The sequence below is a fragment of the Carcharodon carcharias genome, chromosome 20 (genome assembly GCF_017639515.1).
Source record: "Carcharodon carcharias isolate sCarCar2 chromosome 20, sCarCar2.pri, whole genome shotgun sequence".
Classification (NCBI taxonomy): Eukaryota; Metazoa; Chordata; class Chondrichthyes; order Lamniformes; family Lamnidae; genus Carcharodon; species Carcharodon carcharias.
In genome coordinates this window covers 101,229,611-101,244,424 of record NC_054486.1, presented here as the reverse complement: position 1 = coordinate 101,244,424, position 14,814 = coordinate 101,229,611, and the positions used below count along the sequence as shown (strand labels likewise).

The 14,814-nt window shown below is 41.3% G+C and overlaps 1 protein-coding gene across 8 annotated transcripts in view; it reads right to left on the bottom strand.

Annotated features, from left to right (window-relative positions):
* The window catches only part of adck1 (aarF domain containing kinase 1), a 514,542-nt gene that overhangs the window by 452,945 nt on the left and 46,783 nt on the right, over positions 1-14,814 (bottom strand). For 6 of the 8 annotated variants that reach the window (XM_041215327.1, XM_041215326.1, XM_041215328.1 and 3 more), the window contains exons 2-3: positions 14,133-14,278; positions 12,766-12,849 (exon numbers count right to left, since the gene is read on the bottom strand). In XM_041215327.1, coding sequence (XP_041071261.1) covers positions 12,766-12,849; positions 14,133-14,261 — 213 coding nt within the window. In that variant the 5' untranslated portion in view covers positions 14,262-14,278. The remainder of the gene's footprint in view (positions 1-12,765; positions 12,850-14,132; positions 14,279-14,814) is intronic. The other 2 variants (XM_041215330.1, XM_041215331.1) reach the window with 1 other exon arrangement.

The window sequence follows — 14,814 nt, the reverse complement described above, 5'->3', positions numbered from 1 at the left end:
AATCATTTATAAACTGGATAAAATGATTTATATCTAGTACTAGGCTCCTAGGGAAAAGTTACAGGCTAGAATCTAATTGAAGTGTTTTATAGAATCAGAGAATGGTACAGCACAGAACAAGAGCATTCAGCCCATTGTGCCTAAGCTGGCTCTTTGGCCGAGCTGTCCAATTATTCATACTCCCACTCACTTTCTCCATAATTTTTGTCCCTTCAGATACTTATCCAATTCTCTTTTTGAAAGTTATTATCTAATCTGCTTCCACCACCCTTTCGGCGCATTCCACATCATAACAACTCGCTATGTTTCTTTTTAATTGGTTCTTGGGATGTGGGTGCCACTGGCTGGGCCAGCATTTATTGTCCATCCCTAATTGCCCTTGAGAAATGAGTGGCTTTTGCCAGGCCATTTCAGAGTCAATCACATTGCTATGTGCCTGGGCCACATGTAGGCCAGATTTCCTTCCCTAAAGGGCATTAGTGAACCAGGCGGTTTTTTAAGACAATTGACCATGATTTCATGATTGGTGGTGAGATTCGAACCCAGATCCCCAGAGCATTACTCTGGGTATCTGAAATACTAGTCCAGTGACAATACCACTATACCGCTGCCTCCCCATAAAAATGTGAGCAAAAATATGTTTCTTCATGCTGACCATATATCTGTACCCTCTGGCTACCAACACATCTGCCATTGGATGTAGGTTCTCCTTATTTACTCTTTCAAAACTATCCATGATGTTGAACACTTCCACCAAATTTCCTCTTAATCTACTCTGCTCAGAGGAGAACAACCTCAGCTCTCGCAATTTCTCCACACAACTGAAGTGCCTCATCCCTAGTAAATTCTTCTGCATCCTCTCCAAGGACCCAACATCCTCCCTATAATATAGCGCCTAGAATTGAACAGAATACTCCAGTTGAGGCTGGATTACTTTTTTCCCCAAATTTCCCCACCCCAGACTATAGGCTGACTGGCCTGCAGATGCTGGATTTATCCATTTCCCCCTTTTCAACAGTGATGTAACATTTGTAATTCTCCAGTCCTCTGGCACTCACCAAAGCTCCTTAGGCAGCATCTTCCAAACCCACAACCACTGCCATTTCCTTATTGGCCCCATCGTTCCTTTGAATACCCTTTTATTACCTCTGCCCTCTTAGTCTGTAAGAAACACAGCTCAAAAACTAATCAACAGATTTCAACCAAATATGGTACACAGAATCAGTATGAACCAAGGAAGATCTTATTAGCTTTTGGCGAAGATCCGGATCCTGGAATTTTTTGATGGATCCGTTAACATTGGGAGATAGTTCAAATTGACTTTTTTTAAAAGAAAGTTGTAAGTTGTTTTACTTAGAATGTAATTGTAGGTTGTTTTATTTAGAACGTTGGTTGTTTTCGAATGCTGTGGATTGTCTTAGCTGCTGTGGCAAAATATGAGCAGCATTTTCAGAGCAGGTTGTTGGATGTGGATTGGCCTGAAGCCTCCTCAGTAAGATGGAAGCACTTAACAAAAATACTTCTTTTCAACTTTGCAGTTACAGGGCATTAACCAGACCAGGAAAAGCCTTAAGGAAGAGTTGTATAATTGTAATGATGTTGAGTCAACACAGCGTGGTGGAGGTATGCACTCTACTGAGTGCTCTCTTCACTTATTATTTATGAGAATAGACTTTTGGATTGCCTTTTATGTTAGCCAGTAATCTATTCTCATCATCTTACTTTCTACCTCTTATTTGTTTCTTAAATCTTGCCCGCACTTTCTATACTCAGATTGGTTCTCCACTGTATTATGAACCTTACATCTGTCAAGCCTCTTTTCTCTGTTTAATTTTAACCTTTATATCTTCAGTCATCCAGAGAGCCCCAGCTTTGGATAACCTTACTTTCCCTCTCATGGAAAATGTGTTAACTCTATATCTGAACCATCGGCACTTTGAAGACCTCCCATTGTTCAACTGCTGTTTTGTCTATCAACCTTTGAATATAATCTACTGGGCCAGACCCTTTCCCTATTCGCTGAAGTTAAAAATACTTGACTGGAGGAGGGTTAAGTTTATTTGTTCCTTGTCCTTTTCCATATCTTTTCTAAATCTGATACTATAATCACTGTTGTAGCAGCCTGGACAGCAAAAAGCTCACTGTATAACTCCATTCTGCCAATGCACAATACATTGCACTAATATCTGTCCGAGATCAGTACCAAAAGTGCAACTAACTGCAGCTAGGGATGTGTCAGCAATACAGCAAATATGTATTAGAGTCAGGTAATAAAAGGAGATCTTCAAAACCAAATGTTATTCAGATATTACAACTTTCTTTTCAACCTCTGTACAACTTCCAAAGAGTTAGTTCCTTTGTGTGATAGACGTACAGAGTGTAGATGCTTTACATGTTAGTGTGAAGTGTAGGCCTAAAGCCTGGGGCTAGATTTTAAAAGCCACAGTTCTGGTGCCGAGAAGTCAGTTGAAATATGATGTGAGGGTTTTGCATGCTGTGTAATACGTGAAGGCATAGCACAAGCAATGATTGCTGATGAGGACCAACTGTGCTGGGAATTAGCGGTTTGAGATTATGGAGATGGAAAATCATGTGTTTTTGCAGCTTTTCCATTTTCAGAAATAAATATAGGAACTGTGTGATGAGATAGTTCATAGTTTAGTCATAGTTGTGTTCTAATTGTCTCTTCCCTCCAATGTGCACAGTTAATAGTTTTTCTTAAAAAGAGGCAAAATTAGCAATTGAGAGTTTTAAATAATAAATCACCTTAATTAGCATTATTCGTAAACATTTAGGTTACAATTTTAGTACAGTAAGGGAGAAGTTATGCCAAATAACGACCCACGGAGGATTTCGCAACCTGCTGGTTTTTTTTACTGTCAGAATAAATTTAATAACCTGCTCTTGGTTTACTCCAACAATGAATGAATTGCAGGGGCACTTAATTTGCGCATTTGACAAATGTTCGCATCTTCATCCATCCCAAAGGTGAACGTAAGGTATTGCATTTCATCACAATAACATTTCAATAAACGTGGGCTTCCTCCACCAAGAGCTGACTAATCGCAGTGATTTCCCAGGAGGAAGGCAATCTTCATTAGCTGTTATAATGTGAAATTTATAATTTATGGGTCCTAGTTTTTTTTTAATAATATTTGCCTTGGCACAAGTTGTCAGGGAAAACACCTTGCATGGCAACTCAAGTCTCATCACTAGAGGGTTGCCAACACTAGTTGGGATATATACCTGGTGCTGTCATTACATGATCTACTAACGCCAACCACCCCAGTCACATCACTGGTCAACCCTTACCATACCCTGCCATGTTATGCCAATTGGAAAGTAAATAGATGGCTCATTACCCAATTGGATGATTCCACCATACCTCATGTCCGAGATCTTTTATAACTCACAAAAGTGTACAGAGAAAGTGTAAGGTGTAAGAAAGGGTGACAATGTTTATACAACAACTTCCATTTATACAGTGCCTATAATGTAGTAAAATCTTCACAGAAGCAATTATCAAACACAGTTTGACATGAACCACATAGGAAATATTAGGACAGATGACCAAAAGCTTGGCCAAAGAGGTAGGTGTCAATGAGCAATATAAAGGAGAATGGGAGGTCGAGAAACTTAGGAAAAGATTTCCTGAGCTTTGGGCTAATAGAGCCATGAATACGTCACTTTTTAAAAACCTTAGTGAGTTGTTGCAATGCATCTTGCAGATGGTACACACATATTTGTTGGTGCTTGACTGTAATTCCCAAGTGTAATCTTAAAGACTTTGCTTAGACTATACTGACCCTCTGTTAATCCAAAAGTGAAAAGGCCCAAATTCTTCTCATCATCCTTATTAAAGATATCACCATCACTAGAGCAGTCACAAAGAAATCCCGGGGTCCTTGTACTGATGTTGGAGCAACCCACATCTACCCACGTTAAAGCCGCACTCTAGCCCCAGCAAATTTGCAGGGATGGGGTTCACTGAAACAATCAGGGTGTGGTGGAGCTGAGGCTGCAGTGAGAAACTCACCTCCTGACTCCCAAAAGCCTGTCCACCATCTACAAGGCACAAGTCAGGAGCGTGATGGAATACACTCCACTTGCCTGGACAAAGCAGCCCATTTGACTGACGCCTCATCACTACCTCATACATTCACTTCCTCCACCACTGACGTACAGTGGCAGCAGTGTGTACCATCTACAAGATGCATTGCAACAACTCACTAAGGCTCCTTCAAATGCATCTTTCAAACCTTCGACCTCTATCACCTAGAAGGACAAGGGCAGCAGATACATGGGAACACCATCACCTGCAAGTTCCCTTCCAAGCCACACAATCCCAACTTGCAACTTTATTGCCATTCCTTAACTGTCTCGTGTCAAAATCATGGAACTCCCTTCCTAACAGCACCCTGGGTGTATCTACATCATGTGAACTGCAGCAGTTCGCCATCACACTCTCAAGGGCAATTAGGGATGGGCAATAAATGCTGACCCAGCCAGCGATGCTAAAATCCCATGAAAAAATAAGTTAAAAAAAAAGAGGTCCTGTCTCAATCTTCAAAACTTTTCTCAGGACAAATGCTGGGCTGAAGACTCGTGTACTAGATCTTACGTGAGGTGGAGGATCCAGTTTCTGCCTCTAATTCCTCTTTTCACCCCCAAACCAGCTCACAGTGTGGGCAGTTGACCAACTATTCATCCACCCACCCCACCTCACTGGAATTTCAGGCCAACTGCTCAGTCAGTAGCACTTTTACCCAAGTTGGATGGTGGTAGGTTCAAAGCCCACTCCAGGCACCTGAACACAAAATTTGGGATGAGACTCATGTGCAGTACTAATGTCATGCTGCCTTGTCTTTCAGGTGAAAAGTTAAACTGAAGACCCATCCTCCCTTCCAGGTGGGCATGAGAGATCTCCTGGCACTATATAAGAACAGGACAGTGACCTGGACAAAATTTAACACCCAATCAACATCACTAAAACAGATTTTCTGATCGTTCTCACATTGCTGTTTGTGGGAACTTGCTGTGCACAAATTGGCTGCCTGTCGCCTACATTGTTACAGAATCATGCTGTGTATTTTGAAACTCTCCTTTAACTCGAGGTAGAACGGAGTTGTTTGGAGGAGGGGATGGGACCTCCTACAATATCTGCCCAGAATCAAGCCCATGTGACCTTGTTGCCACAGAGAAGGGGCCAGATCAAATTTGTTGAAAGTAAGGTATAAGGTTTAACACCTTGACACAAAAACTCACAAAGGCCGGTTGATTTTTGTAAGAACAGGGGTCTCAGTCAGATAAAGAGATCTGAAGAGGCAGATTGAAGCAGGTGCTGCCATGCCAAGCAGAGGAAAAGGACCATTTTCAGGTTAGCCAACAAGCAAAACACTAGCAAGAACAGATTCCCATTTTGAAGAAACAAGGCTTCTGAAGAATTAAAGGCCATGGAATCAACAGAGGACACTTTGCTACTGGAAGTCCATTCAATTATGCTCAGAAGATTGAGTGGAGACGGCTTTATTTAGAAGGACACTGAAAGATTCACCTTGGTGGGACACGGAGAAGAGACCCTGTTAAAGCCAGGAGGACTTTGGGACTTTAAAATAAATTACATTGAAAGTGTGGTGTACTGTATAAGTGAGGTTTGTGTGTTAAATTATGGGGGATACCTTTTCTGTAGTTTAGTGCATTAGTTGCCTATAAGCAATGTTTAGTCTATGTTGATTTTAGCGTTTGTTACAGTAAAAGTCTTAGAACATTAAATTTTGTGCAATCCTTGGTGTTGGTCACTGGGAAGTTTATATCTCTTTTTAAAAGTTATTGGTCTCTGCAGAGGTTGTAACACCATTACAAAGTGACTACACTCCAAAAGAACTTAATTTACTGGAAAGTGCTTTGGGATGTCTTACGATTATGAAGGGTGCTATATAAATACAAGTCTTTCTTTTTATCCCCCTGCCTTCTACTCAAATTAGCATTATTAATGGATCAATAAATGAAAGCGAGTATCAGTAGCCTATTCATCACCTTGCTAGGGTCTGCCCTCTATCAACATCACAGTCTACCCTGCAGGAGTAGGAAGCCTATCCCACCCCAACATCCAATTGCTATCACCAACTGACATTGGCCATGGCTCAGTTGGTGGCACTCTCACATCTTAAGTCTGACGCTTTGTAGGTTCAGAGGCTCGAGCACAAAAATCTAGACTGACACTCCACTACTGAGGGAGTGCTGCACTGTTAGAGATGCGATTTTTCAGATGAGACTTTGAACTGACGTCCCACCTGCCCCCTCAGCTGGATATAAAATGGCACTAATTGAAAGACCTGCCAATATTTATCCTCAAATCAACCAACCAACATCACAAAAACAGATTAACTGGTCATGATCACATTACTGTTTGTGGGAGCTGGCTGTGCACAAATTTGCTGCCACATTTCCTACATCACAACAGTGACCATATTTCAAAACGTACTTAACTGGTTGTAAAGCACTTGAAATGCCTGAAGGTCATAAAAAGGTGCTATATAAATGCAATAAAAATAGAAAGTTCTAGGAATGCGCAACAGGTCTTAGAGAGGGAATCATTTAGCGTTTCAGGTCAGAGGCATTTCATCAGATAAAAGCCAAACTTGTTGAGTATTTCCATCATTTCCTGATTTTACTTCAGATTTCTAGCATCTGCAGTATTTTATGAATGAAAGTTCATTCTCAATAGAGAACAGAGAGTAAACTTGGGACCTGCCTACTTTGCGCAGTTCATTTCTCCAGGCTGTGCCTTCGTTCAAACACACTGATGAGAAATCCAAACACAAATGGTTCAATGGGAAAAGCAAAATAAGCCACTCAACACCATAAGGTTTCAGCAATGGTGCGATTTCCTTTGCTTACGGCAGTTTATCACATCTTATCTTAGCAGCAGTGCCGTCAGTGAAGTTTTTCACTTTCTCCTTATGGTAAACATTCAGCGAATATAATTCGGAATTGTTAGTTGGATGCCATTCAACTGAGCAGCACTTGAGCACAAATTAGTCAAGCACTATTGGCCTTCGCCCAATGCATGTGTATAATTAGAACACTGCACATCGTCACGAGGTCACAATACTGGAGCTCCCTACCTAACAGCGCTGAGGGGGCACCTTCATCACAATAACTACATCAGTTCAAGTGGATCAAGAGTGTCAGCTGTGGCTCAGTCAGTAGCACTCGTCACTGAGTCACATGCTTCTGGTTTCAAGTCCCACTTCAGGGACTTGAGCACAAAAATCAAGGCTGACACTGTAGTGTGGCATCAAGGGAATGCTGCACTGTTGGGGGTGCCCTTTTTCAGATAAGGCTTTAAACTATCTGCCTGCTCAGGTAGGTGTTAAAGGTTCCCTGGTGTATTTTGAAGAAGAGCAGCTGATTTATCCCAGGTCTCCTGGCCAATATTATCCCTAAACCAACATCAGAAAAAACAAATTATCACAATGCTGTTTGTGGGAGAGCAAACTGGCTGCCATGTTTTCTACATTACAACACTGACTATACTTCAAAAGTAGTTCATTGGTTGCAAAGCATTTTGAGACATCTGGTGATTGGGAAAAGCGCTATTAGCTGTTTTGTCTTCACCATCATCTCCTCAAAGGCAATCCAGAATGGGCATTAAATGCCAGCCTTGCCATGAGTGTCTACACCTTGAGAATAAATTTAAGAGAAAAACATCCCAGCCATTTTATTGACACCTCCGACTATGTAACCCAGCACTCTACACTGTACTAGACTCAGCCTAGAAGTGCTCCTTTGACAGAAATAAGCAAGAGTACAATTTGGAAGAAGGGATTATTTTTTCACTTTCATTAAAATTAAATTATTTAACAAGATGTAAAATGGAGCCGGTTGCTCCATGGGACCTTGCTGGCTAGCGTGGCCAATGATCGATCGGAGATTCCCAACTCTGAACACTGTTTTGGAGGTTTCATCACATGACCTCTTGCCTCCAATCAGCCTTTTTTCCTCTAATCTCCAATATATTTATAACTGAGAATTGCTGAAAAAAGAGACATGCTGTCACTTGCACTCACCAGGAATTCTAGGCAGTTCCCTATCACTCAAATGAGTAACGTGGTATATGAATTTCAGTGCCAGTGTGGTGTCAAGTATGTAGGCTGTACATCCCAACGACTGGTGGATTGCATCAAACAGCATGTCCATTCGGCTGTTCGCAACTGACCGTACGCAACCAGCCACTACTTGCAAAACTCAAAACATAGTGTCCAAGATTAAAATGATTCTGCAGTTGGACAGCACTTGCTAAACAATCCTGATTGTTCTAAGAATTACACTGACAACCAATTTAAGATTTATCAGTCGAGCTCACAGCATGGTTCACTTAAACACGCTAGAGCTACATATATTCACACACAGGATCCTGTCCTTTGCAGACAGAAGGAGTATGTCCATGCATTGTGCATTTTTCAAAAAAATAAAAGCTTGGGGGACAGCCATTCTCTGGTTCATTCCCCAGGGCAATGCCTTGAACAGACTCAACCTGCCTGCTTTGAATTTAAACAAAGGCTTGGTAGTTAATTGCTCCCTGGTGTATTCTCCATGACAACGTCACTACCAGAATCCTTTTGCCAACCACTCAGCACTCCCTTCTCATGCAGTATAAATTGTTGGTCCCTTTACCATTGGCATTCTTGTGAATCTGTCCTGATGAGTGCAAGATGTAAAGCTTCGACAGCATGTCTCTCTTTTCAGCAATACTCAAGTTCTGTACTACCAAATGACTATTTATAACTGAGAAGTAAAACGGCCAAAGAAAATAAAGAAAACGCACAATTTCCTGTTTCTTAAGTCAATGATTTTTCTCACTTTTTTTTTTGCTTGCACCCCAGAGACTTCAGGGCAATCCCAGAGAATTGGCAACCCTGGTTTGATCCCCAATTGTGCTGAGTTAGCCAATCTCACTCTGGGCAGGGAAGTGATGGTGAATAGTCAGTGTTATTGCTGATCCAGACCACTATCCCGAAACTCCTACATAGGGATACATGACTGGGCTTCACTGTGAGGACCCCATTATTCATTATACCGTTGACACTCAAAGTCAAACCTTGTGAATAAAACATTCACTCACTCTACCACTGGCAGCAGTGTATACCATCCACAGGAGGCCCTACAGTGAATCGCCAAGGCCCCTTCAACAGCACCTTTCAAACCTGTAACTTCTAACATTTAAGAGAACAAGAGCAGCAGGTGGATGGGGACACCACCACCTTCAAGTTCCTCTCGAAACCCATGTCGACTTGGAACTGTATCACCGTTCCCTCACCGTCACCAGGTCAAAAGCCTAGAATTCCCTTCCTAACAGCACTGTGGGTGTACCTGCACCACACAGACTGCAGCGCCACCACCTTCTCAAGGATGAATGGGGATAGATAATTGTTACAGTGAGCAGTTATGATATTACAAATTTTTGGAACACTATTCTAAAAGTTACATTTTTTATGACCTTGAACGGAGTTGAAAGACTATTTTTCAAAATGGGCTCTGAGGGTCACATGACTTTCCTTTCAGGCTGGAATTCCTTCAGCCTCAGGCATATATTTTAAAATGGGTATTTCAAAAGAGTAAACAGAAATTCATTGACTTCATAGTTTTTCCCTCCAAACACAAAAGACACTAACTGATAAGCCTCTGTAAAGCATGGACCACCTTGGCCCTCTTGATCTCTACAGCGGGTAAGGTGACTTTGGATAACTGTAATGGAATTACCATTTGCCTTATATGGAACAATGACTCAGCGTGCCAGCAGCCATGTTTGCACAAAAAAGGCAGAAAGCTGCCGAGAGGCAGAACCATCTTGGTGAACCACCTTAGGAAGCTTCAATCCCAAGAGGGAGAGGGGGAAGAAGACATCCCAAAACAGCTAATGGTCTCCTGTAAGTAACTGGGCAGCTAAAAGTCTTTTCTCTCCTCCCTGTAAACCTGATCTCTACTAAGCCCGCTCGTTAAAGCAACCTCTGGCAATTTGACATTGGAAGCCATCGCAGCTGCAGAGCCAACCTCCAAACCTTCACTTCAGACAATACAACTTCGACTTCAAAACATACTAAGCCTGCACCAAAATAGACTGAATTTAGGTCACGTTTATACGTATCATTTAATCTTCATTCGAAATTAATCTTTGTGTATGTGTTTTTAACTTTACCTTTTCTTAAGTAACTTCCACAGTAATGGGGTGAACTTAATTTTTTAATTTTTAAGTAGATAAAAGCCTTACTGCTGGGTTATTCTAAACTGGATTATTCACTTCAAGGATCAAATATGCACACTCGCATACAAATACATTGTTCACAGGCGACTTTAGGGAAATATCATTTAAAGTATCCATGACACAATAAGTGTTGGCTATACTCACATCCCATGGACAAAAAAAAGTCACTTGAATGAGATGCAGAAGGGTTACTGAAGCCTATGAAACAGCAAGCAGATGACACTTGTAAAAAGGCTAAAAACTGGAGGAGTGGGGGAAAGAGGGTACGTTAAAGTTTGGAGTGGATGAAATAGAAGCTCTTTATTTGCAGAACTTAAGAAAATTCAAGGATGAATCCACTGTTGCGAACCTGTTCAGCACTGTTAAAATTGAAAGAGAAATCTGAACGAGCAATGATTAGCTGAAAGAACTTGCCACAAGATTTCATGCTTTTACTGTATATAAAAAGAATTAATCAAAGCGAGCACTATTAACACTATAGTTTATAACTACTTATACTATGAACTCAGTTCCGCTTTTTACTTCCCCCAAGAGTTCTCTTATACATTACAAGAATCTTGAAGGTTCATTCACTTCTTAGGGACCAACTCAAAGGTATGCCACAGCCCTCTGGAATTCACTTTGATTGTCCTTAGTGTTCCAGCTTTTCTCCAAGATAAGATTTTATGAAGGTCCTTCCCATTAGCTTTTTGGCTAAGCAACCCTACAGCTTTTCTTTAAGAACTCATGACTGTGGATGCCTCAGTCAATTGTTCTGGTTGTCAGCAAATGCCAAGCTAACTCTGCTGACTGCTTTCTGTCACACGGCACTGTGAGGACCACTAGCTTCAAACTGGAGTGAATCTTCCAGCTTGTTTTCCCCTCATGAATTCCAACCATAGCTTAAGCCCCATCCACATTGCACGCAATGAATGATAAAGCTAGCATTTTCTCTGCTTAAATGTAGGCCTGACTAACATTCTTCTCCTTTAGCTTTCTCAACCAGTGAGCTGCAGTCAACACCAAACCAAAGCTGAAACTGCCTTATGTGAAAAACCTCCAGCTAAATTAAACAAAGGAACCTTCTAACCCCTAAAGTCCACCTCCATGACAAATTGGCATGCTTTGGGGCGTTCTCAAACAGAAATGTAAACTAATTATTTTACCTTCAACAACCCCGATTCTGTAACCCATATGAATAATTTATGTTGCTAATAGAGTTTATGACCCTTTTTCAGAACTTCTGTTCCTTTCAAGGAATTGCCTTGCTGACTAGCTACCCCCAACCTCTTTTCATTCGGGAACTACAAACATAATTTAAATATTTTATTGAAGTAAAGGTAGACCTCCTGGCTCCATTAAGCTATGATAGAAGACCCCTATTGTTTATTGTTTTCACACCTCTACCTTCTTAAGATAAGCATAGGTTAGCTTTCAATTGTAATTAATGCCAAGCCTTGTTTGAACTGCATTCGTTTGAGATGCATACCAGTTTCTTAAATTGTAAGAAGCAGAAAGGCCTGGTTAACAATTTGATTGCCAAAGCCAAAAGTTATATTCTAAAACACGTAAAATTATAAACCAGATTTTCACAATATCACCCCTTCAGAGTTCTCACAATCATTGCGCTAACAGTCTAAAGGTAGGCATCTGGAAACACCTCGTGCTTTATCCAGGGACAAGATCAAGATGGATCTTGTCATATGGCTCAACACAGAAATTCCACATCAAACAAAGCCAACAACTTCTCCTTCCAATCCCAATAAAATAAAACTGCTTGATAAAGCATACTTTATCCCACAGTAGAAATGCAAACCATGGATGTGACTCATATGATAGAATCAAAAAACTGTGCAGTATGAAAGGTTATTTGGTTCATTGTACCTGTACTTGCTCTCTGAACAAGCTATCCAGTTAGCTCATTACCTTACCATGTAGCATAGGGGGAGGCCATTTGGCCCACTACACTTGTGATAATTCCCTGATAAGTTATCCACACAGTTTATCCCCCTTCCCATAAATACATGTAATTTGTAATTAGTTTATGTTCAAATATTTATCCAGTTCCATTTTAAACAATACTAAACCCTCACAATCCTTACCTCTCACTATCTAGCTGAGGTATTTGTCAGAGGAATACTATAACCACAGGATCCTGATAGTGTGGCCTCCACCAGTCCCACTCTAAACACAAATCTTTTCATCCTATTTTACTTTGGTGAGTGAGTCCCACATCAAAGTCTCTGACAATGCTGTTTTCAAAGCAATCAACAGGAGGAGCACCAGAGCAGCCCAGTGACAACATTCACTTCGATTTCCTCTTTCCCTCCCTCCCAACAGCTCTCACCACAGGTACTTCCAGGACCTCTGTTCAAAACTAGGCCCACAGGCAACTTACATCCAGCAACATAGCCTAATTTCAAAGTTCTTCACCATCTTCAGACCAAAATGCTTTACAGTAAGTCACAGATCAACTTAAGATGCAACAGGCACAACCAGCGGTGAAGATTTGGACTTACCTGTGATTTGACAGTCTCGTATTCTTCCGTCCCATACTCTGTCCTTTTGAGTGAGGTCATGTAGTCAAAACTGATGACTGCAGTCTGAAATTAAAATCACACAAAAGGTTCTTTAACAGACTTATTACCTTTATCAAGACTCCACCGTTCACGCCGAGCAGGCAGGTTTACTGGGGTGTCCTAGGCCTCTCACCATGCCATTCTATTCCAGCTGTTGGTAGATTCACAGGGGCAGCTAAGTAGGGGTGGGGGGATGGGTGGGGGGAGGCATGACCAGATCCCCCCTCTCTGTGAGGAAGGTTTCTTAAAATTTACTGTTGTTACATTTTAACACCATCCTATGTTTCCTAATTCCATTGTTTATAGGCAACCCAATTAGGGATATATAGCTACTACAATGAAACTGGTTAAAGTCCACTAAAGGGAAATGATCTGCACAGTAACACCTTGAGGAAAATTAAAGGGAAGTTTCTTGGGAGCTTATTGACCTAGTTAGGATATTGATTAGGTTGCAGAAGACAGAGAGTAAGGATAATGGGTAGGAATAATCTCACATTGGAAGCAAGTGACTCATGTTGTCCCACAAAGACCTGTGTTGGGGCCTCAACTATTCATTATATTTATTAATGACTTAGATAGTATGATGGGGAGCTATTTATCCAAGTTGGCCTGTAGCACAAAGATTAGTGACAGTTGTGTAAATGAGAGAACAAAATTACAAAGAGGCATTGATAGATTAAATAAGTGAGCGAAACTGGCTGATGGATTTCAATGCAGATAATGTGAGGTCCTTCATTTTGGACTGAGAAAGGAGGGCTCCAGGTGTGATTTAAATGATGAAACGTTGGGAACAGTAAAGGTCGAAAGGTGTCCAGGGGCCCATGTACACAAGTTAATAAATAATCAAGAAGGCTCATGGAATGTGATCCTTTATAACTCGAGGGACAGAATATAAAGGAGCAGAAGTTTTGCCACAGCTAAACAAAGCCCTGGTTAGACCATATCTGGAGTACGGTGTACAGCTCTGGGCACCACATCTTACTAAGGAGGTAACAGTCATGAAAGGAGTGCAGCACAGACTCAACAGAATGTTACCAAGGGTTAGGCTATGAGGAGAGATCACATAAAGCAGGCTTGTATTACATAAAATAGTTACTAACAAATTCAACATGGAACTCAGGAGAAGCTTCTTTACCTAGAGAGTAGGCAGGATGTGAAACCAGCTACCAACAAGATAGTTGAGGCAAATATGCTGGATGCATTTAAGGTAAATCTAGATAAGTACATGAGAGAGAAAGGAATAGAAGGATATGTTGACAGCATAAGAGGAAATTGAGTGGGAGGAAGCTTTTAATAACACAACTTACAGTGGCCACAGCTCGTACAATTCGAACAAATGCAACATCATTAGGGTCCACATGGGTTGCAACATATAAATCAGACAATGCTAACCCTCCTGTAATTACTGCTCCAAGCCTCAGGAACCATTTCGCCATGCCAGGACCCAAGATCACTGCAACAAAAGAAGGTTTTCAATAAATCTCCATCAACAGGATAGAAAATATAAGAATGGCAGTGCGACCCCCCTCCCACCCACAATGATCCCGCCACCCCCTCACAAACCCACTGCCACCACCCTCTTGTTCTACTGTAAAAGTTGCTATATGAAACAAGAAGTGACTTGGATGCTCCTCTATCCCGCAGCCACCCTTCACTTCCTGTGCAAAAAGCCAACACTCTAATCTTTGTCTTAAAAGACTCTAAGACAACCATAATCTCCTGGACACTATCGAGAACAACATTAGTGGCATTTTGCGTGTGTGGTGTGTGCTTTTCCATTATCATTAAGCACATTTGTTTATTAGCTATAAGGATATAGAAGATGAGATGGGGGGTGGGGGGAATGAGATCGGAGACAGAATGTAACAGAATGAAACCTCCGGGAATATGTCCAACCAGTTGGCAACACTAAGCATCAACTCAGTGTTCAGGGCCTTCCCATTAGGGTCAATGAGAGCAGAAAGTGACTATCAGGTGCAGATGCGGATG